Here is a 21,647-nt window from a genome sequence, read left to right on the forward strand (position 1 = left end):
AGTCCTGATCATAAGGGGTCTTGGCACTACCCAGAGCCAGGACGATCGTGATTATGGTCCTTTGCCACGGGCAGGTGAAAACAGTGGTAACGTGGGCTTCTAGGTCGTGATTAGGAGGGGGTTGTAGTCCATGACATGAGTAGTTTCAGCAGGTCGTGATGTGGGGCAACAAGGACACTGTAGCTCGAGTCGACCCTGCAAAAGGGTACCACCAACTCCAGCCCGGTTGCGGCGCCACTTTCGCTCTGCGCAGGCGCAGCACAGGCCTGCCAGACACTACGGTTGGGGGCGGACCCAGGGGAGGGGCCTGGAAGCTCTGCGCTTGCGCTTAAGGGGCGTGGCGGTCGCACCTGCGCGAGTTGGGCGAAGGAGGAGGGGCGAGGTGACGCAGGCGTAATAATAGAGAAGGTGCCAGAAAGATCCAAAACAAGTGGCTGCGGCCGTCGCCTGGGAGTCGTGAGACGCCGGAATTCGGTAAGGCTATAGAGAGGCCTACAAGCGACTAGTGGCGGGTAGACGGGACCACCTGGGTGCTGGGGAGAGGGAGGTACCGCCCTTCCAGGGCAAGAGGGTCGGATTCGGACAGCGCCACCTGTGTGGGGCGAAGGGCGGCTTTGGTCGGTCTCATTGTAGGGGACAGAGGGTCACTTTCGGGCGGTACCACTTAGGTTGATCTGTATGGCCGATCGGACAGTACCTCTGGACGGAGCCAAGGAACATGTCCGGACAGAATTGCTCACAAAGGGCGATTGGCGGGGTGCCCCGCGTCGGGCCCCCAGGCTTGTTCGAACCGAGTCACTTGCTCTGTTGGGAGGCTTGTTCGGAACATACCACCTAGGGAGGGGCCCTCGGGTCTGGCCAGTCCGAGTGGTAGGAGGATGAGCGGCGTCTGGAGTCTGGACCTGTTACTAGGGGACCTAGGGCGATACCATTCTCTTGTGGCAGAGGGGGGAGGCTCCAAGGGCTGGGACTGAGGATGGCCCTGCCCGGCGGGACGCGGCTGGGGACACACACTGGCGGGGGTTGAGGTCTGGGTCCCGCGTCGCTGACCGCTGCCTCCTGCTCGCTGTGTGGGTTCTAGGCCCTGGTTCTGAGCTTGCTCTGCCCCGCTCCCCCGGGTATGGCGCTGACCAGGTCGACCCCGGCCCCGAGCTGGGAGGAGGATGAGTGTCTGGACTACTACGGGATGCTATCGCTTCACCGTATGTTCGAGGTGGTGGGCGGGCAGCTGACCGAGTGCGAGCTGGAGCTGCTAGCCTTCCTGCTGGACGAGGTCCCGGGTGCCCCCGGCGGCCTGGCCCGCGCCCGCAGTGGCCTGGAGCTGCTGCTGGAGCTGGAGCGCCGCGGGCAGTGCGACGAGAGCAACCTGAGGCTGCTGGGGCAACTCCTGCGCCTACTGTCCCGCCACGACTTGCTGCCGCACCTGGCGCGCAAGCGGCGTCGGCCAGGTATGGTGGAATGGGAGGGCGACCGACTTCCGCTGGGGAGAGGGCCTTGCTTTCGCTGGGCCTCCCCAGTGCCTGATATGAAGAGAGCCATATCAGACAGTATGTGTCTCATCGCACTTTCCTCCTCCCAGGGTATCAATGAGAAACACAAGAGGGAGGAGGCATGGCTTTGGGAGGGGTGAGCTTCTGAAATTTGGCCACGTCAGTAGTGATGTTTGTGGCCACTGTTTACGGAGGGCTTACTTCATGCCGGGCATAGCAGTAAGTCCTTCTTCATGTGTACTATCACCTTATGACCCCCCACCCCCACCCCAGTAATCCTAAGTGGAAGTCCCGTCCGTGTCCCCACTGTACAGGGAAAGCACAGTAGGTTCAGAGAAGTTAAGCAGCTTGCCCGCATATAACGGTTGAATCCTGTGTGTCCCTGGGAAATAGGGAACAGGAGGTACAGCTTGATGAGACTGACAAAATGTTTGTTCCCTGAGGTTTTCATTTAGTGGGGGTATCAGACTATAGTGGGCTTCCCTAGTGGCTCTGTGATAAAGTATCCGCCTGCCAATGCAGGAGACACGGGTTCGATCCCTGGGTCAGGAATATCCCCTGAAGAAGGAAATGGCAACCCACTCCAGTATTTTTGCCTGGGGAATCCCATGGACAGAGAAGCCTGGAGGGCCACAGTCCATGGGGTCGCACAAGAGTTGGAGGTGAGCAGCGACTAAACGATATCAGACTATGAGACAGATGGATGACTTATTATTACTGTTATTTTAGTCTATGAAGATAATTTTATTTGAATGATTTACTTTTAGATGTGGTTATGGAAAGACTGAAACAGAAGAGTGGAGCAGAGAGTAGGAACTGTGGAGTGTTTCAGAGTGAAAGGCCGCCCCCTTAAGTTTTCATAACCAGTTAAGTCCTTTCTGAGAAGGTGACGTTTGAACTGAGGCTGCTGTACTGCCCGAGTGTCTAGATCTCAAGAGGAAAACATTCTAGGAATAGGGAAAGACAGACTGTCTAGTCCTGAGGTGGGACTGAGTTTAGCACTATCTGAGGCCAATGTGGCAGGAGCAGAGATGGAAGTAAGGGCAGAGAGTAGTTGAGAAGCCGTGTCACACAGGAGCTTGCAGATAACACAGCTGGAATTCAGATCCTGCTAGTTTGTCTCCAGAGTTAATGCCCTTAACCCTTGTAAGGGAAGGACTCCTAGAGCAGTCCCGAGCAGGTGAGGAGCCCCTTGTGTGCTGAGGCTGTGAGCTCTTGAGCCCTCGGCTGGGTTACTGGAGGTGCTGTGGTTAGTTTGGGGAGGGCGTTTGTGAACTTCCCTGTCTAGGGTAAGCCCATGGGGTTTGGATAACCAGGAGAAGGATAACCTTAAGGCAGAACTGACAGCATTTTGGGAAAAATGTGTCTGGAGCTCCAGTCAGGCTCTGGAAGAGAAGATTTGCGGAGCTTGCAGGGGCCTGCCTACTCCTTAGGGCCTCAGGGAGACCCAGGGATGGTTGGGGGTGGGGAGCGCGTAGGCAGCGTTGCCTGAATCCTGACCATAACTCAGCTTACAGAATAGCTCTGACAGTTGGTGCTGCTGTAGACAAGGATTGGGTGGCCCCAGGAGGTGATGAGTCTTCTATCCTGGGAGGCACGGAGCAGTTACTGGGCTGGAGGTGTTTGAGGAGGAGTGGCTGTCTGGGCTTTGACCTCTGGAGAACTCAGGCACCCTGTGGGGCAGGCTTTCATCTTTGGGGGGAGGGGTGAGAATTGGAGGCTGGGCCTGGGAGAGGCTGGAGGTTTCAAATACTTTTTTCCATCCCCTGCCCCATCCCCAGTGTCTCCAGAGCGCTACAGCTATGGCTTGTCCAATTCTTCAAGGAGGATGGAGGGCAGCTGCCGTCGCCGTCGCCAGTCAAGCAGTTCTTCAAATGCTGAGCAGGGTCAGTGGGAGACAGGTGAGTGTCCCTCACTGGCCCTTCTGAACCCTCATGAACCTACCTCATCTTGACCCATCAAGAAAGGAGCCTGAGGGGTGATTTTGCCTGTTTCTCTTTTAAATGTATATATTTATTTTATTTTTGGCTGTGCTTGGTCTTCATTGCTGCACTCGGGCCTTCTCTAGTTGTGGCAAGTGCGGACTGCTCTAATTGGGGTGTGCAGGCTTCTCATTGCGGTGGTTTCTCGTTGCAGAGCATGGACTCTAGGGCGCACGGGCTTGAGTAGTTGCGGCAGATGGTCTCCGTAGTTGCAGCGTGTGGGCTGTAGAGCACAGTCTGGATAGTTGTGGTGCATGGGCTCAGTTGCCTCAAGGCCTGTGGGATCGTCCCAGATCAGGGGTCGAAGCAGTGTCCCCTGCATTGTCAGGCGGATTGCTTGCCACCAGACCAACAGGGAAGTCCCAATTCTGTCTCATTTTTGCTTTGTGCTTGTGTGTGGGTTTGTGTGTTTATTGCTGCAAAAACCTGGGTCCAGAAGTAACCTGTGCAGTTCTCTTGTGGTTTTTTGTCATTTAAATGGCATCACCTTGTAGGTGTTATCCTTCACACAGCTGTCTTTATTGGATGTGTTCCTGAGATTTATTCACATTGGGTTTCTAACTGGTTTTGTTACATTGCCATGGCAGTGAATTTATCTATTGTCCTCCCTTCTCCCAAGTTTTTAATCATTCAAATGTAATTTCAAATATACAGAGAAGTTGAAAGATTAGTTCAGTGAACTTGTTCATATCTTTCACCTTGATTCAGTAATTTTAACGTTTTGCCAGTTTTGTTTTGTGGGTGGGTGTGTGTGTGTGTATGTAACTCTGGGGTTTTTTATTGAACTCTTTGAAAGTAAATTATAGGCATCAGGACACTTTACCCCTAAATTAGCAGGCATCTCCTGAGAATCAGGAGATTGTCTGATACCACTTCAAGACCATTATCATACCTGAGAAAGGGCATGAGCACTAATCCTGTGGTATCCTAATGAGCCTGCCTCAGATCTTCTCGATACTGTCTGGAGTTTCAGGACCCACTGACAGATGTGTTGTTGTGCACTCAGTTGTTAGTCACCTTAATCTCTACTATAGAACCCCCACCCCCTGCCACCGGGTACCTTTTTCTTTATTTCCTCATGACATTGACCAGGCCACTTGTTTTTTAGTGTCCTGATTGTTTCTGGATGTGTCTGATGATTTCCTGAGAGTATCTTTTAACTTATACCTCTGTCCTCTGTATTTTGGGAATGGTGTTTAGAGAGTTGGTTAGATTCAGGTTATGTGGATTTGGCCAGGATGTTCCTTGGTTGATGCCGTCAGCTTCACATTGGAGCACATGAGGAGACCTGGTTTTCCTTTTGTGAGCGAGCAAGTTTGTTTACCTGGTTATCTGGTATATTTGCCGTTAGTACAGAGGTATTTTTCCCTTCGTGGTTAGTAGATGATCTATGGGATGACATTTTTACCCGTCCTGTTCCCCAGCAGCATCCCCAGTGGGTTTAGCAGCCGTTGGAAATCTTTGCCTGAGCCAGTTGTACTGGTGTTCTCACAGTGATGATTTTCGGATTCTCTCCTGTGTCTGTTACCTGGCATTTTCTCAAAAGGAGTTTTACTTTTCTCTTTGCTTCTATCCATCCCTCCCTCTCTTTTTTAAGTGAGGAGTGTCACCATGGACTTATGTATTCTTGTGTGTTTAAAGTGTTAGAATCAGTTATTCTTCCTGATCAAATTGGCTAGCTCCTGTGTCTTTTTGATGTGTCTGCTTCGTTCTTTGCTTCTTGGTTTGTAGGTAGGACTGCAGGATGTCCTGGGTTCCCTTGTATTTTCCTTCCCCAGCCCTGGAATCAGCTGTTTCCAGAAGCCTGGTTTCTCTTAGAGGCAGTGGTATTTAGAGACCAAGATTCAGGGGCTGAGTAGGTGCATTGTTTCTAGACTCTTACAGTGAACCAAACTAGAAACTGTGCCTTTAAATAAAAATTCATGTTAGTATTTTCAGTTCAAAATTAACATTACAAGGACCTTTTTTTGTTTGTTTTCCTGACTGCACTGAGCTGGCTTGTGGGAATTTTAGTTCCCTGACTAGGAATTGAACCTGCATCATTGGCAGTGAAATCACAGAGTCCTAACCACTGGACTGCCAGGGAAGTCCTTACAAGGACATTTTTATCTTACACTGAAAGTCTTGGTTCTTGGTAACATTAAGACATGGACTTATTTGCTTTATTTTACAACAATAATAAAACAATTTCAAACTTAAAAAGTGCTAACCATGTCTATTAAATGAAACATAAGATTTTTTTGTGTGATTTTTAATTGTTTTCAGAGTATATTCCTACTAAGAGTTTATGGTCACAACATTCTTCCTAGTTACTTAAAATCCTTTTCTCCTGTTGTGTGTTACTTATTCTATATATGTGTAGATTCATTTGTTTCTGTTTAATTTTATGCTCTATTTTGCCTCCTTAATTTTTTGAGTATGTCATAAAACAGTTACATGAGTCCAAAGTCAAATCTAAAATATGCAGAAAATATGTTCTTAGAAGTATCATTTCTTTTGTTGTCTCTTTCCCTCCCAGTAGATAATCAATTTCATTTCCCCTATAGACTTATGATGTTTCATCTTGCAGAAATAGCAAAAAATGTATACATCTTGTTTCCTCTCCTTTTTTATATAGAATGTAGCAAACTGTAGCTACTTGCTTTCTTTCACTCAGCAATCTATTTGGAAACTCCCCTGTGCACTTTTTGTCAGACATTTACATTGTTTTCAAGTTTACAAGGTTAGAACTATAAACAGAGCTCCAGGCTCCCGCAGCTGTTGTCCTGCCTGTTTCCTGGTGTGAGTAGTCAGGGTTTCTTTAGGGTCACACCTGAGGGTGGAGCTGCCAGGTGGGGTGTGCTCACCTGTCCTACATGATGCTCACTTGTCTGTACTCTCCATCTTCTGGCCCAGGAAGCAGAGGGGCTCACCCAGGGTCCCCCAGCCCAGAGTCCAGACTTGACCGCTTCCTTGGGCTCCCATCTTGATGCTCCACCTGTCATCTGGTCCTCAGCCTACCTCATCTTTCTCTCCTCAGGTTCTCCCCCAACTAAGCGACAGCGGCGGAGTCGGGGCCGTCCCAGTGGTGGTGCCAGACGGCGGCGGAGGGGGGCTACCACCACTCCCCAGCAGCAGCAGGAGCTGGCCCGGCCCACCTCAGAAGGCAAAGTGACCTGTGGTAGGTGTTGATGTGTGCCTCGGGGAGCGCATGTACAGTGTAGAGCTGGAGGCGGGTGAAGCAGCCCCCCGTCTGACACCCGGGGGGGGGGCAGCGGCTCGGGCACCTGTTCAGCGCAGCAGAATTCTTGCCCTTTCTGTAGCCATCTTGGTGGTCTACCTCCCACCCATAGTCGAAGGATTATGTTGTGTGTAGCCTTCTCCAGGAGGCCTTTCCTGACAATCCCTTACCTTCATTTTCATTTTTTATTGGAAGAGCCAGGCAGAGCCTGAGAGGTTGGGCTTGGCAGGCCTCAGGGCAGATGGGAGTTAGATTTTATACTAGAGGTCAAGTCTTTCCAAGGGGGTTTTTCTTTTAGCGTGGCAGTGAGGTGAACTCTGATTCCATCTAGAAAATCAATTAGTGAATGAGTTAGAATTTGCACAGTGTTTAGAACAGTGCTGGACAGGCACATGCTCTGCCAGGTGTCTGGGAAATACAGGCAACAAAGGGGAAGCAGTGACCTGAGTGGAGCAGCTTCAAGTCTAACACGGATGGGGCTGAGGTCTGGCCTGGGGTAGTGGCATTGGAGAGGCGAGAAGGAGGTGAACCTACGGAAATAAACCATAGGGCTGACTGGACCTGCAGACTTGTTGGGTTGGGTGGGGTAGGGGACTCCACTCTGCAGACTCATGAAGACCTTCCCATGAGAAGTTCTCACTGTTTGTGAGGAGAGGACTCACTCTCTCACACTCCCACATGCTGCTCTAGTACCCCTTCTGAGTGGGACAAGGCTCGGTCACAGGGTATCAGCTAGTGAGAGGCTCCGGCTGGACTGGGTGGGGGTGGGATCACAGGTGGGAAGATTGAGGGGGAGTGGCGGCACTCTGCATTCCCCAGGAGACCTCAGCCTTCAGTGGGGGCGGGGGGCCTTCCTCCTCACCTGCAGAGCCTCCACCCCTCAGGAGCGCATGCTCTGCCTCCTCCCGGTGCCCAGTTCGGCCCCCCAGGCCCTGGGCACCAAAGCCACCCCATAGCCGAGGCTGCAGATACCTGTCCTGGGTGCTGTCAGGAGGAGCAGACCAGCAGAACCAGACGTGACCCCGGTTGGCCCCCACGTGAGGGGGTGGCTGCTTGGTTGTGACTCTTCCCTAGTCAGGTGGTAATTAGGGCCACCCCGTGGCTGGGGGGCCCGAAGAGCCTCTGCCTCCCTGGGAAGCAGGCCAAGCTGAGGCCAGGGAGTGGTCCTGCTGGTGGAGGCTTCAGTGTCTTGACTGAGGGTGGGGAGGTGGTTAACCTGGGTGTGACCGGTTCCTGATGTAGGGGATGAGTGAGCAGGTCTGACTGCTGACTCACCAGGCAGGGTGGGGCCGGCGTGAGGCTCTCCCCTGTAGGGCCCAGGTTTTCTTCCCTGAAAATGGAGATGGCTTAGTCTTGGGGTGGGAAGGAGGTCCCTCCAGACCTGAGGAAGGGGGGCCCCCCTCCTCACCTGTGCCACCCGTGGGGTTGGAGCCCCCAGTCAACTGCACTCCGCTGAGGGATAGAACCAAAGTGAACTCCTGAGGGCCCCAGAGTGTGAGGAATGGGCCCTGGGGGATCCTGGACTCAGCCACGGGACCTCTGAGTTTCCTCGTCCCTCGTCCACTGTGCTCTGTGCTGAGCGTGCTACTCCGGACCTTGAGTCCTCAAGATGGCCCCCAAGGTAGAGATACCGTCCGCCATCGTGTGGAGCGGGCAGGCTGGGTGAAAGCCTGGGTTTGTTCATTTGGTTGTCACACGCGTTTATATAGCACTGACTATGTGCTCACATCCCATAGACGGGACGGGAGGCCCTGCCCTCACGGGGCTTGTATTCTGGTGGGAGGAGAAAACTAAGAGAAGGAAGAGAGAGACTGACGATGTCAGCTGTGTAGAGAAACCAGCAGGGACAGGACATAGAGAATGATGGGAAATGCAGTTCTAGATGGATTTTCAGGGTAGGGTGGTCTAAGAATGCCTCAGAAGACAGGAAAGAGAGGCAGGCGGGTGTGGATGGCCGAGGAAGGGTGTTTCAGGCTGAGGGGACAGCGGGAGCTGAGACCTGAGCGGGGACATGTCAGTGGTGGAGCGGAAGCTGGCGAGCCTGGAGCAGGGGGAGTGCGGGGGCGGTCAGGAGGCCTGGGCAGGAGAGTGACCAGGGGCCTGTCCTACAGAGCCCGTGAGCCTCAGGCCAGGCCTTTTCGTCTTTTAAATGATGGGAAGCAATTGGAGGGCTTGAATGACAGGCTGAGCTTTGCTTCCGCTTCCCCCCGCCCCCAGTCTGTTTGCTCCTCCCCTCATCTGTTTCTGGATAAGAAACAGAAGCAGACAGACTAGCATTAAGAACCTCGACCCTGGGCTCCCCAGCACCCAGCCTCTGCCACTGTCAGGCCATGGTTTCATTAGCCACGTTGTTTTGGAGTCAGTTCCAGGTGTCCTGTAGCTTCATGGGTAGATTTTTCACTGTGTATCTCGAGAAGATATGAATTGAGTTCCCTGGTGGTCCAGTGGTTAGGACTCAGACTTAGCCCTTTCCCTGCAGTGGCCCAGGTTCAATCCCTGGTCAGGGAACTAAGATCCTGCAACCTGCACAGCTCAGCATCTGCCCCCTGTCTTCCCCCCTGCCAAAAAAAACTCACAAAGGAAAACCCAGTAACTTCTTACTCTCAAATGTCTTCTCTGTGCCTAAATGTTTAATTATTCTAAATATTGGTGCTCTTGAGTCTCTCCTAATCTATCGGATCCACCCTGCCCACGAACCACCACCCCCCACCCCCCACCACCACCCCCCTTCCCCCCTCTTGTTCCTCCCCCACCCTCCTTGCATTGTATTTGTTGAAGGTAGTTGTGTGGTTGTGTTTCCCAAAAATTGGATTTTGCCAATTACATTCTGCGATAGGATTGACTGACCATGTTCCTCTGTTGTCTGTTTTTCCTAAAAATTGATAGTTGGGCCTGGAGAGGCCTGATCAGATTCTGGTTTGATTAAAAAAAAAAAAATTTTGGCTGTGCTGTGCGGCTTGCAGGATCTTAGTTCCCTGACCAGGGATCAAACCCCCCGCCCTCAGCAGTGAACGCGTGGAGTCCTAACCACTGGACCGCCAGGGAAGTCTCTTTTTTTTCCCAAGCTCACTTCAGTGGCCTGTGTCCCCACTGTCCCTCCCTGTCCATTAGTTCAGGAAAGTTGAAGGACTTCTGCCTATGCCTTGGGGAAGAACCTGGAGCCGGGGTGGGGCGGGCTGTTGTCCAGAGGAGGTGCTGGTATTGGGGGACAGAGTCTGTCCCGGCTGCTCTCCACTGGGTACCCATCCTTTTGGTCCCCAGCTTTTCCTGTTACTAACTCCCGGAGGGGGGACCTGAGTGAGAGTCGTCTCTGGCCTCCAGCCATATGCAGCACACCGTCTGATACGCACGGTGGCTTACCTGCTCTCCCGGGGCCTGTGTCCCTCAAACATTCCCCGATTCCCCACTGGAAAGCCCCTCCCATTCCCTTCTGGGGCCCATTTTGCCCCCGAAGAGAGACTGATGCAGTGTGGGGTAGGGGAGCCAAGGGGGTGCTGGTGCCCAGTTGAGTGCAGGAGGCAGGAGCAGCTCTCTTCTCTAAGAAAACCTGGCCCCGCCCTCCACCCTGGGGGCAGGCAGCATTTCCTGCCTGTGGAGAGGGACCACAGGCAAAAGCTCTGTGTTCCTGGCCGGAGGAAACTATTCAGCTACCTCTGGCCTTCCCCCAGTGCTCCCTGGCTCTGTTTCTGACCCCCCTGCTGCTTGGTGTCCTGAGGCCACTTCCTTCCTGCTGCTTGCAGAGGACTCATTACCTGCCAGGCACTGACCTCAGTCTGCCCTTTACCTGCATCCAGCCTTGTCATCCTCACAGTGGCCCCATGAGAACAGGTGCTGGGGTGAGGTGGTTTTATGGAGGAGGCCACCAAGGTGCGGAGATGTGCGGTCAGCTCAGAAGACCCCAGACTTCCCGCCTCCCCAGCCTGCCAGGGCGCAGTCAGCCCGGCCCCTCCAGGTGTCCCCTTGTACCCTTTTCCAGCGTGATCTGCCCGTGTTGCCCCCCAGCCTGTGAATGCCCCAAGTTCATGCTCTGCCTCTGGGCTTTCACAAACACTGATCTCTCTTCTGGGAAAGCTGCTGTTCTCTTTTCACTGCTTGCTTGCCTCAACCTCCTTGTCCTCCTTCATGTTGCACTTCCCAATGTCATTTCCTGGAGAGGTTGTCTCTGATCATTTTGATCTAAATTACAACTCGCACTCTATAATTTTCTCTCCTGACCCTTGGAATGTCTTTTAATTATAGACTTCTGTGTATGGTTGTGTGAGAGGCAGCACACGGTTTAGGGATAGTTGAGAGCTTGGGCTCTTGGAGGCAAGCATCTAGGTTGGAATTCCAGCTCTGCCGTTTCCTGCCTGTGTGGCCTGGGGCAGGTGACTCACCCTCTCTGCCTTAGTTTCCTCATCTACAGAAGGGGACAGCAGCACAGCCTTATAAGGTTGCAGGCATCATCAAAAGGGTCAACAGCTGTGAATGAGTACTTGGTGCAGTAAGTACTGAGTATCACGTGTGTGCTGTGGGCGTCCCAGGTGGTGCAGTGGTAAAGAATCCGCCAGGCAGTGCAGGAGATGCAAGAGATGTGGGTTTTATCCCTGGGTTGGGAAGATCCCTTGGAGTAGAAATGGCAATCTGCTGCAGTATTCTTGCCTGGAAAATTTCATGGACCAAGGAGGCTGGCGGGCTACAGTCCATGGGGTCGTGAAGAGTCAGACATGACTGACCACAGCACAGCACGCAGGGTGTGACCCTCACAGAGTGCTCCTTGGTTGCGGCTCACAGGTCTTCCAGTCCCACTTGTGTCTCCCCAGCGCTCCTGGCACTTAGTAAATGTCTGTCAAACGGAAGAATGAATGGGATGTGCGGGTCCCCCCTGGTCCAGTCCTCCTTCCACCCCCACCGTGCCCGGTGGGCTCTGTGTGAATAGATAGGCTCTCCCACATGTCTAGTAGCCAGCTGTGCTGAGGAGAAATGCCAGCTGTGGGGGGCGGTTCACCTGGGCGGCTGCAGGCCCCAGGCTGCCGGTGAGCCAGGCCTTGGTGGGTGACGGGCATTCTGGGCAGAGGAGATGGCCAGCTCATTCTGTGAGTAAGGCTTGTGCTGGGAGCACTTCCCTTGTGACTGGAGGGCAGGGTATGGAGGATGGAACTGGGATTGCAGGAGGAGACAAGGGAGGACGTTGGCTCGGGCCCAGGTGAGCAGGCACAGGGCTTAGGCAGGGGCCATGGGGGTAGAGGGGAGTGTCGAAATCACAGTTCCTGTTTTTGGGGTGCCTTCTGTGCCTAGGCTCTGGGTCGAATGCTTCATGCGTTGCCTAATTTGATCCTCATGACCCTGTCGTGCAGCAGGGACCTCTTGTTTGTTTATGTTTTTCAGATGGGGAAACAGGCTCAGAGAGGTGAGGTCACATGCCCAAGGCCCCACAGCTAGAGAGTGGCAGAGCCGGGACTCGCCTCAAGGTCTGTCATTCTCCGCCACCTGGCTCTGTGCCTCTGCTGCTGAGCACCCCCGTGTGGCCTTGGACAGGTGCTGCTCCCCCCACCCCGCCCCCTGGTCCCCTGCTTCCCAGCTCATGCCTGTTGAGGGCCTGGTCAGATACTCAGAGGCGTTAAGGATGTGGGCCCAGAGATCTTGTCTGATCCTAGGATGGAGGGAGCCAGGCCTGAGTGTCGTGGGAAGTCCTGGGGGTCCAGGCTGGGCAGGTTTTCCTAGGCCTCGAGCAGAGAGGGTGAGCTTCCCCTCGAGGCAGAAAGAGGAAGCGTTTGGGGTTTGGGGTGGGAGGAGGAAGTGGGTGGTGCTGAGAAGTTGCCTGGGGAAGCGGGGACCTGCCTGCTGCTTTCTGCTCTGCAGCTGACACAGTCTTTGAAAGGTGAAAGGCCTGACACTCCCCTCCTAGAGCTTCAGCAGCCTCATCTGTCAAAGAGGGTGAACGTGCCCCTGCATCCGAGCTGCTGGTGCCTGCCATTCTGAAGCACCCACTGGTGGACGGTCGTCTGAACAACCCTCTCCAGGAGGGACTGTCCTCTGGTTTAGGCAAGACCCTGGGCTCAAGAGAGGTGGTGACTCATTCCAGGTCACATAGCTAGTGCCTGAAGGCTCTTGGGGCGGGATCAGCTCCACTGACCTGAAGCTGCTGTCTGGGCCTGGGAGGGTCCCTGCCCTCTGACCCTCGCACTGTCACATGCTGCCATTCCCTGCCTGTGGGACCTTGGGCAGGTCACTTCTCCTTGCTTTCATTTGTTGTTCAGTCGCTAAGTCATGTCTGACTCTTTGCGACCCCATGAACTGCAGCAGGCCAGGCTTCCCTGTTCTTCACCATTTCCTGGAGTTTACTCAAACTCATGTCCATGAAGTAAGTGATGCTATCCAACCATCTCATCCTCTGTTGTCCCCTTTTCTCATCTGGCTTCATTTCCTTATCTGTAAATTGGGGGGATACTAGGGCCTGCCTCACAGGGTCGTTTGAAGATTAAATGAGTTCATATGACTCTGCTGCTTGTCATTTCCAGCTTACACCTGATCCTCAGGGCAGCCTGTGTTGTGAGTGGGTATCAGTAGTCAGCAGTCAGATTCACAGGTGGGAGTTCAGTCATTGCACTGAACTGAGGGGAAGTGATACGCCTGAGGTCACATTTATAGGGATGGCCTTGGAAGTCCCATGTCCCACCCCCTATCCAGAGCTGCCACCTCATTTGGGTGGATGTGGGCAGGGTTATAAGTGACAGACACACCTCAGACTGGCTTAAGCAGAAAAGAAATTGATCAGAGCTGAAAATCCAGGTGCTCCATGTACACATGATGAACTCAGGAGTCTTTTCCTGTCTGTCCCTGGCCTTGTATAGGTCTCCTTCTCCCCGCCCCTGGCAGAATGGCCCCCAGCAGGCCTGGGCTCAGAGCCCACCTACTGGGCAGCCTTTGTAGAACTGAGATCGCCTGCTTCTGTAGAGCCAGCCCAGTTTGGCCTTGAGTCTCCTGGGCCTGGTGACTGCCTGGTGGGTGGGGGGCTGGGGATATGGTTGGCCCCACATGAATCTCACTGTTTGGGGGCAGAAGAGGGGGATGGCTGGTTACCTAAAAGCCAGTCCATTCATTCATGTGTTGTTTCTGTCACAAATGTGTATTGAGTACCTACTACGTGCCACAGGGCTACCTATACAAGTGAACAAGAAACAAAAATCCCTTCAGGGAGCTCACATTGGGGGCAGATAGGTGATTAGCTTGACAGTGAATGAAAGCTCGGGGTGGGTTAGAAGATGCTAAGTGCCGGGGGAGGAAATGGAGCAGAAATGGAATGGGGTCTGGGAAGTGCAGAGGCCCGGGGGCGGTGGTAGATTGGATAGTCAGAGTAGGATCACTGGGAAGGCGGCGTTTTAACCTGAAGGAAATGAGAGAGTAAGTCCTGCAGACACTGGGGAGAGAAGGGACAGTGGGGAAAGACCATCCCTAGCTGGAGGACGGGAGGGCCAGAGCTGGGTGGAACCTGCGGGGTGTTGGGGGGAGGAGCACGGAGGTGGCGAGGCTGGAGTGGGGCACGTGAGGGGAAGCGCAGGGCCACCAGGTCAGGAGGTAGCAGGTCAGACCACAGGAGCAAAGCCGAGTGAGGGTGTCACCCACACTTGGGTGTGGTTACCAGGAGGAGGAAGGATGTGGGGCCGGGGCAGTGCAACTCATGCTGAGGTGCAGTGGGGAGGGGAGGGTGGGTGGCGGCCCCTCCCTGACCAGTCCCTCCTTCTCCACAGACATCCGGCTCAGGGTTCGAGCAGAGTACTGTGAGCACGGGCCAGCCTTGGAGCAGGGCGTGGCCTCGCGGCGGCCCCAGGCACTGGCACGGCAGTTGGACGTGTTTGGGCAGGCCACCGCGGTGCTACGCTCCCGGGACCTGGGCTCCGTGGTGTGCGACATCAAGTTCTCCGAGCTCTCCTACCTGGACGCCTTTTGGGGCGACTACCTGAGCGGTGCCCTGCTGCAGGCCCTGCGGGGTGTGTTCCTGACTGAGGCGCTGCGCGAGGCGGTGGGCCGGGAGGCCGTCCGCCTGCTGGTCAGTGTGGACGAGGCCGACTATGAGGCTGGCCGGCGCCGCCTGCTGCTGATGGAGGAGGAGGGGGGCCGGCGCTCACCCGAGGCCTCCTGATCCTGGATGCGGCAGGACTGACCCCACCTCCTCGCCTCTGGGCCGCCTCCTCCCTGGAGGATGTGGACCGTCTCTGCTCCTAGAGGACTGTCACTCCAGCGGCGCCGAGGACTGCGACAGACACCAGGCCCCTCACCAGACCCTCCCACAGGATGTGGGCTCTGAGGCCTAAACCACTTCCAGCCGAGTTTCCTTCCCAGCCTCCTCCACCCCCCACCCCACCCTGAGGTGTGTTCCTTCAGCTTCAGGAGGCCAGGGGCTCAGGCATGCAGATCTGAAAGGAAGGGAGGCATAGCCCCTCTCACCAAAGGCCCCTTGCACATTGTCTCCCAACCCTGGGCTGTGTGTGTGCACCCACACTACCCTCTCTGAAACCACCCCTGGGCGCCTGCCCTGGCCTGCTCCACTTACTTGTTTGGCCTTCGGGCTTCTCTCTCAGGATCTCTGATTATATGGTCCCTCAGCCCTGAGCTTCAGTCACACCAGTGGGCACTGGAGCTGGGGTACACCTGGGGCCTGCTCACCTTGCCCACACATCTCTACAGCCAGCTGGGGCTCCACCCACGAACCGGGCCTCCACTTTCTCCTGCTTCCTGAAGCTGGACACAGACTTGCACACACATCTATGCCCAGGGTGTCACGTGTGTGTTGCAGCCACATCAGACCAAATGTGTTGTTTCCTAGGAGGCCAGGGCAAGGATCCAGCTTCCTTCTCAGAAAAGGGGGAGGCAAAGGCTTCGGGCTCTTGGCCAAGGCCTTGTACCAATGGCACCAATAAAACTGCCCTGGCTGGGGCACAGGTGGGCAGCAGGGCTGTATTCTTCATGGGCTGGAGGAAGGAGCTGGTGAGAGCCAGGGCCGGGCATCAGTCCCAGAGTTCCTGGCCTGGTGTCGGGCTGGAGGGTGGGCAGGATGCTGGACCATCATGTGCTGGCTGCTGCCCCAGGCTTGCCCTCCTCCGCTTGGCTTCAGTTTCATCTATAGAAGGAGGAGATACTGCCTTGGAATCACAAAGGCTCTCCCAGGCTTATTCACACATGCTTTGCTCCTGTATATTCTGGGGAGTGCTGGCATTTTTAACCCTCAGTGAGGTGGGCCAGCTTCTTATCTCCCAAGGCCAACAGAGTTCCAAGGGTTTGGAAACCAAAGGGCTCAGCAGCCAGTGTTCTGCCTAGAAAGCATCTCCAAGTGGCTCTCCACCCCTCCCACCTTCTAGGTAGTTATCTTAAAACCTGGATCTCTGTTCCTCCTCCTGAGGGCAAGCATTTCTTCCTGGTATCCTATGGCTACAGCTGAGGTTGTAGCTTCTTACTCTCTACCCACTCCTTGTTTAAGACTGCAGGAACTCAAGTTTCTTAGACAATATCCAGGGTTTTACTTCCTGAGGGAGAAGGGGCCCAGGGCTGGGGATAGGGTGGGCAGGGGTTCCCAACTGCTGGCTTTTCTTGGGGGAAAGGATGTGCTACCCATACCTGAGAGTCCCTTGCACTGCGGGGAGATCAAATCCTAAAGAAAGTCAGTCCTGAATATTCATTGGAAGGACTGATGCTGAAGCTCCAATACTTTGGCCACCTGATGCAAAGAACTGACTCATTAGAAAAGACCCTAATGCTGGGAAAGGTTCAAGGCAGGAGGAAAAGGGGATGGCAGAGGATGAGATGGTTGGATGGCATCACCAACTGGATGGACATGAGTTTGAGCAAGCTCTGGGAGTTAGTGAAGGACAGGGAAGCCTGGCGTGCTGCAGTCCATGGGTGGGAAAGAGTTGGACACGACTGAAGAGACTGAACTGAACTGAAAACCTGCACATGGGAACCTGTCCTGGACTCCTTACCTGTGTTGGTAGGCAGGGATACAGTGGCAAGTCCAGGAGTTGAATCTTGCCCGGGAGTCAAGACCTGGTCCATCCCAGACTGTCTCCATTTATCTTCTCTGGGCACCTAAATAAGATTGATTTAATACTTTGCCACTCTGTGTAAGGTAGGGATTTTACCTATTTTGACAGGAAATGGGTTCAGAGAGTGAAAGTGACTTGCCTGAGGAGTAGAGAAGTACTGAGATGGAAAACAGCTCTCCTCGCCGTTGCAGGCAGGTTGGGGAGGCAAGTTGGGGCTTCCACGAGCTTTCTCCTTCCCTTAGCTAGAGGGCTCTTGGTTGGGGTGGGAATAGGCTTTGTTTTCACGACCTTTCAAGATTTGGAGCCCCCTGCGGTAGTCGGGTGGGAGCTGCTGTTTGTCCTCGCCTCCCCTGCATTTCACCTCTCCCTCAGGCTCCCACCCCGAATTTAGGAATGGTGGGCCCCGCCCATTTACTGGACAAGATTCAGGCCCTGGCCCTTCCCCTACAGGCCCCGCCCGCTCCACTTTTTTCAGGGGGGCCGTTGGGAGGGAAGTATTTTGTGGCATGTGCACACCGGAAGTTAAGTGATCCTGACCTCGAGGCCACGCGAGCCTGAGGCCTCTGGAGCCTGCACAGGCGCAGTGCATGCCGGGAGTCCATGGTGGCGGGAACCTCGAGGCAGTGTCTCGCGCTTCCAGAATGTCCCGGAGCGCTGGCCTGGGCTTGCTGGAACCCGTGTCTGGCGTTTCCCAGAGTCCTGAGACTGAGAAGTGGATAAGACTCAGGTTCTGAGAACAACCGCAGAGTTCAGAGAGCTTCGGAACTCTAGAAGGATTCTTTGGAGCAGGACGTAGACAGGCTGCAGCCAAGAGAAATTAGGGGCCTGTGGGAGCTCAGAGGAAGGCGGGCCATGATTTCACAGAGGAGATGAACCGGGAGCTGGCTCTTGAAGGACGAGTAGGAGTTCAGTAGACTGACAGAGAAGGGCATTTCAGGCAGAGCGCGTTCCTCGAGGAGGCCTTGGGAACGTTCGTGAATGGGATGTGACGAGACAGAGTCAAAGGTAAGTTGCAATGCAGTCAGCCCCGCCCTCTTTCGGTCAGCAGTCATCAGCTACCGCAGTGCCGGCCGACACCCAGGGGCCCCAGACGGTGACCCCGACGGTGTGAGGTGGTTAGGGAGGCAGGCTTGGTGTGCCTGGAGCTGGGCCTCACATGTTGCCCTACTCCTAAGGGGGCCCCGGCCTGGGGCTGGCTGACCCCTGCTGGGGACACTGAGAGGACTCTAGCCTCAGGGTGCTGGTTCTGGACCGCTCCTTTTCTGGTGGGGGAGCCAGACAGGACACCGTGGGTCACAGCCCAGAGTGGCCAATGACTGAGATGACCCCCAGGAAGACTTCATGGATTAGGAAGCTCCCTTTTCATTTGATTAAAAGTTACCAGGACTTCCCTAGTGGTCCAGTAGCTAAGATTTCAGGTTCCCAATGCAGGGGGCCCAAATTCCATCCCTGGTCATGGAACTAGATCCCACATACCACAACTAAAGATCCCACATGCTACAACTAAAATCCAGTGCAGTCAAATAAATATTTTTTAAAAAATTACTGCCACCAGCACCAAGATACTTTTTTATTGTGACATATAACATTCAGAAAAGTGCATAAAACATAAATGTACAGTTAAAAAGCTGTTGTAAAACACCTGCCCCATGAGAAGACATCCATTAGTAGCACCCCAGTAGTCCCCACCCCCTTTCTGTCGTGTGCTCCCTCCTGATCACATCCCTCCTGGTTCCCTAGCTAGAAATACTATCCTGGCTCTTACAGTAATAATTCCCTGCTTTTCTTTTAAGTTTTTAGCTTTGTGTCACTCAATGAAATAGTTAATTTCTCTTTTTTAACTTGATATAAATAGAATTGAACAATATGTGTCCTGTTGCCTTTGGTTTCTTTTGTTCAGTGTTGTGCTTGTGAGATTCTTCCACGTTTTGTTTATTTGTAGTTAACCCATCTTTATTGCTGCGTAGTATTCATTGTGAGCTTCGCAGGTGGCTCAGTGGTAAAGAATCTGCCTACCAATTCAGGAGATGAGGGTTTGATCCCTGGATCAGGAAGATCCCCTGGAGGAGGAAATGGCAACCCACTCCAGTATTCTTGCCTGGGAAATCCCGTGGACAGAGGAGCCGGGCGGACTGTAGTCCATGGGGTCAAAAAGAGTTGGACACAACTTAGTGACTAAATAGCTGCAGCAGTATTCACTGGATGATTATCCCACAGGTAGTTCATGCATTGCACTGGGGGTGAACATTGGGTTTTTAGCAGTTGGAGCTGTAATAAATAATGCTGCTGTGAACATCTGTACACTTTTTTTTTGGTGGACAAATGCTTACATTTCTGTTGGGATGTACTTAGAAGAATTGGAGAATTCCTGGGTATGGACAAGGGTTTTGGTTGACACTGCCTGATTAGTTTCCTATGACTGCTGTAACAAATTGTCACAAGCCTAGTGGACTAACTCAACGTAACTGTGTTCTCTCACTGTTAGGCAAGAGGTCTAACAGTCAAGGTGTTGGCAGGCCCGTATTCCCTCTGGAGTGTCTAGGTGAGAATTTGTTCCATGCCTCCTCCAGCTTCTGGTGGTTTCCAGCTTCTGGTGGTTTCCAGCATCCCTAGGTTTGTGGCTGCGTTACTCCAATTTCTGCCTCTGTAGTTACACTGCCTCCTGTTCTGTCAGTGTTAAATCTCCCTTTGCCTCTCTTTTATAAGGATGCATGTGATTGCATTTAGGGCTCATGAGAATAATCCAGAATACCAGAATAGTCTTATCTCAAAATCTTTAATCACATCAACAAAGTCCTTTTTGCCACATAAAATAACATTCACAGGCTCCAGGGATTAAGCCATGGACATTTTTTTTCTTTTTTAAATTTATTTTTATTTTGTGGCCCTGCTGAGAGACATGTAGGATCTTAGTTCCCTGACCAGGGTTCGAACCTGTTTCGCCTGCAGTGAAAGGGCAGAGTCCTGGGACTTTCCTGGTGGCCCAGTAGTTAAGAACCCACCTGCCAACACAGGGGACATGGGTTCAATCTTTGGTCTGGGAAAATTCTACATGTCTCACGGTAACTAAGCCTGTGTGCCATAACTGTTTATCCCACACTCTTTGCCCAAGAACCGCGACTGCTGAAGCCCGGAAGCCTAGAGCCTGTGTTCCACAACAAGAGAAGCCACCACACCGGAACTAGAGAGCAGCCCCCACTCGCTGCAACCAGAGAAAGCCCATGCACAGCAACGAAGACCCAACACAGCCAAAAGAAAAAAAAGGGCAGATTCCTAACCACTAAACCACAAGGGAATTCCCTTGAGGGATGTTTTTTGGCCTGCTACACTAAAAAACTTCTTTTCTAATGTGTTTATAGCAATTTACTATCCCACCAGCACAGAGTTAAAATTCTCTTTGCTTCACATCCTTGCCAATACCTGGTGCTATCAAATACTTTTTAAGTTTTTTAATTTTTAATTGGAGAATAATTGCTTTAAAATATTGTATTGTATCTGGAGAAGGAAATGGCACCCCACTCCAGTACTCTTGCCTGGAAAATCCCATGGACGGAGGAACCTGGTAGGCTACAGTCCATGGGGTTGAGAAGAGTCGGACACGACTGAGTGACTTCACTTTCACTTTTCACTTTCATGCATTGGAGAGGGAAATGGCAACCCACTCCAGTGCTCTTGCCTGGAGAATCCCAGGGACGGGGGAGCCTGGTGGGCTGCCGTCTGTGGTGTCACGCAGAGTCGGACACGACTGAAGCGACTTAGCTGCAGCAGCAGCAGCAGCAGCAGCAGCATTGTATTGTATATACAGTATATCAACATGAATCAGTCATAGGTATACATATGTCCCTTCCCTCTTGAACCTCCCTGCCACCCATCAGACACTTTTAATTTTGCTGATCTGATAGACATGTGGCAGTATACCATTGTGGTTATCTTTCTCCTCCCTGATAATTAACTTCTGCTTATTCTTGAATGAGGAATAGTAGATATTTGGGTGCATAGAATGGGCTATTATAGACAGGTGGAATAGCGTGTATGAAGGTCTCAGTAGTCATTTGCTTAAATTGAGTAAGAGGTTGCTTTTTTTTTAAGCATTAAGTTATTAAAAGCAAAAAAGTATGCGGAGAGATAAATGGAACAAAATCAAAGATAAATAAGATGGTCCAGTATGAGGCTCTGGCTGGGCTGGTCAGAGAGAGGAACCAGGAAGGGGTCTGGCCAGCTGGCAGAAAACAGAGGGATCAAGGGAGTGGAGCTCTCTCTATGAATTGATGCTATAGGTGTGATGACAGCAGAGGCCTGCCAGACCTGGAAGGCAGGTGCTGGGATCAGAGCCCAGGGTACAGGATTTTGAACATGGAAGACAATACTGTGGTTCAAACCAGGGATTTTTGAATTTATTTTTTAATTGAAGTGTAGTTGATTTACAGTTTCGTGTTAATTTCTGCTGTATGCAAATGATTGTTATACATACATATACATTCTTTTTTTTATATTCTTTTCCATTGTAGTGTAACATAGGATATTGAATAGAGTTCCCTGTGCTATACAGTAGGACCTTGTTGCTTATCTATTCTATACATAATAGTTTTCGTCTGCTAATCTCAAACTCCCAGTCCTCCCCATATGTCGTTGAGTCTTTTTCTGTAAAACCAGGGGCTTTTAATTTGGGATCCAGAGAGTCCTGTGTTACTATCGTGGCTCTGTCCCTTTATTAAATGTCACCCATGACTTTTCTCCTTCCCTCATCCCCCAAGTCATTCAACAGTCATTTACCAACATGTACTTCTGTTGTAGGGCAATGCCAAAGAATGTTCACACTACCGTACAATTGTGCTCATTTCACATGCTAGTAAGGTTATACTCAAAATCCTTCAAGCTAGGCTTCAGCAGTGCATGAACTGAGAACTTCCAGATGTGTGAGCTGGCTTAGAAAAGG

General features: G+C 52.6%; 1 protein-coding gene and 1 long non-coding RNA gene across 5 annotated transcripts; one reads left to right on the forward strand and one right to left on the reverse strand.

Annotated features, from left to right (window-relative positions):
* The first annotated feature begins 317 nt into the window (after window positions 1-317).
* On the forward strand, window positions 318-15,621 carry DEDD2 (death effector domain containing 2). 4 transcript variants are annotated; one of them, XM_025269172.3, is made up of 6 exons: window positions 318-474; window positions 1,082-1,448; window positions 3,272-3,391; window positions 6,492-6,632; window positions 12,029-12,142; window positions 14,423-15,621. In XM_025269172.3, the coding sequence occupies exons 2-6, from the start codon at window positions 1,121-1,123 to the stop codon at window positions 14,812-14,814; spliced, it is 1,095 nt and encodes a 364-aa protein (XP_025124957.1). In that variant the 5' UTR covers window positions 318-474; window positions 1,082-1,120; the 3' UTR covers window positions 14,815-15,621. The 4 variants fall into 4 exon arrangements, with proteins under 4 accessions (XP_025124957.1, XP_025124958.1, XP_006041310.1 ...); XM_025269173.2 differs by having other exon boundaries at window positions 12,029-12,209; window positions 14,423-14,597; XM_044931313.2 differs by having other exon boundaries at window positions 327-474; window positions 1,135-1,448.
* Window positions 15,470-16,756, reverse strand: LOC112580306. The gene is made up of 2 exons (XR_003104671.3): window positions 16,649-16,756; window positions 15,470-15,792 (listed from the first exon to the last, which is right to left on the reverse strand). It is a non-coding gene; the product is annotated as an uncharacterized LOC112580306 (long non-coding RNA).
* Between the last annotated feature and the right edge of the window lie 4,891 nt (window positions 16,757-21,647).

This window comes from Bubalus bubalis, chromosome 18 (assembly GCF_019923935.1).
Source record: "Bubalus bubalis isolate 160015118507 breed Murrah chromosome 18, NDDB_SH_1, whole genome shotgun sequence".
NCBI lineage: Eukaryota > Metazoa > Chordata > Mammalia > Artiodactyla > Bovidae > Bubalus > Bubalus bubalis.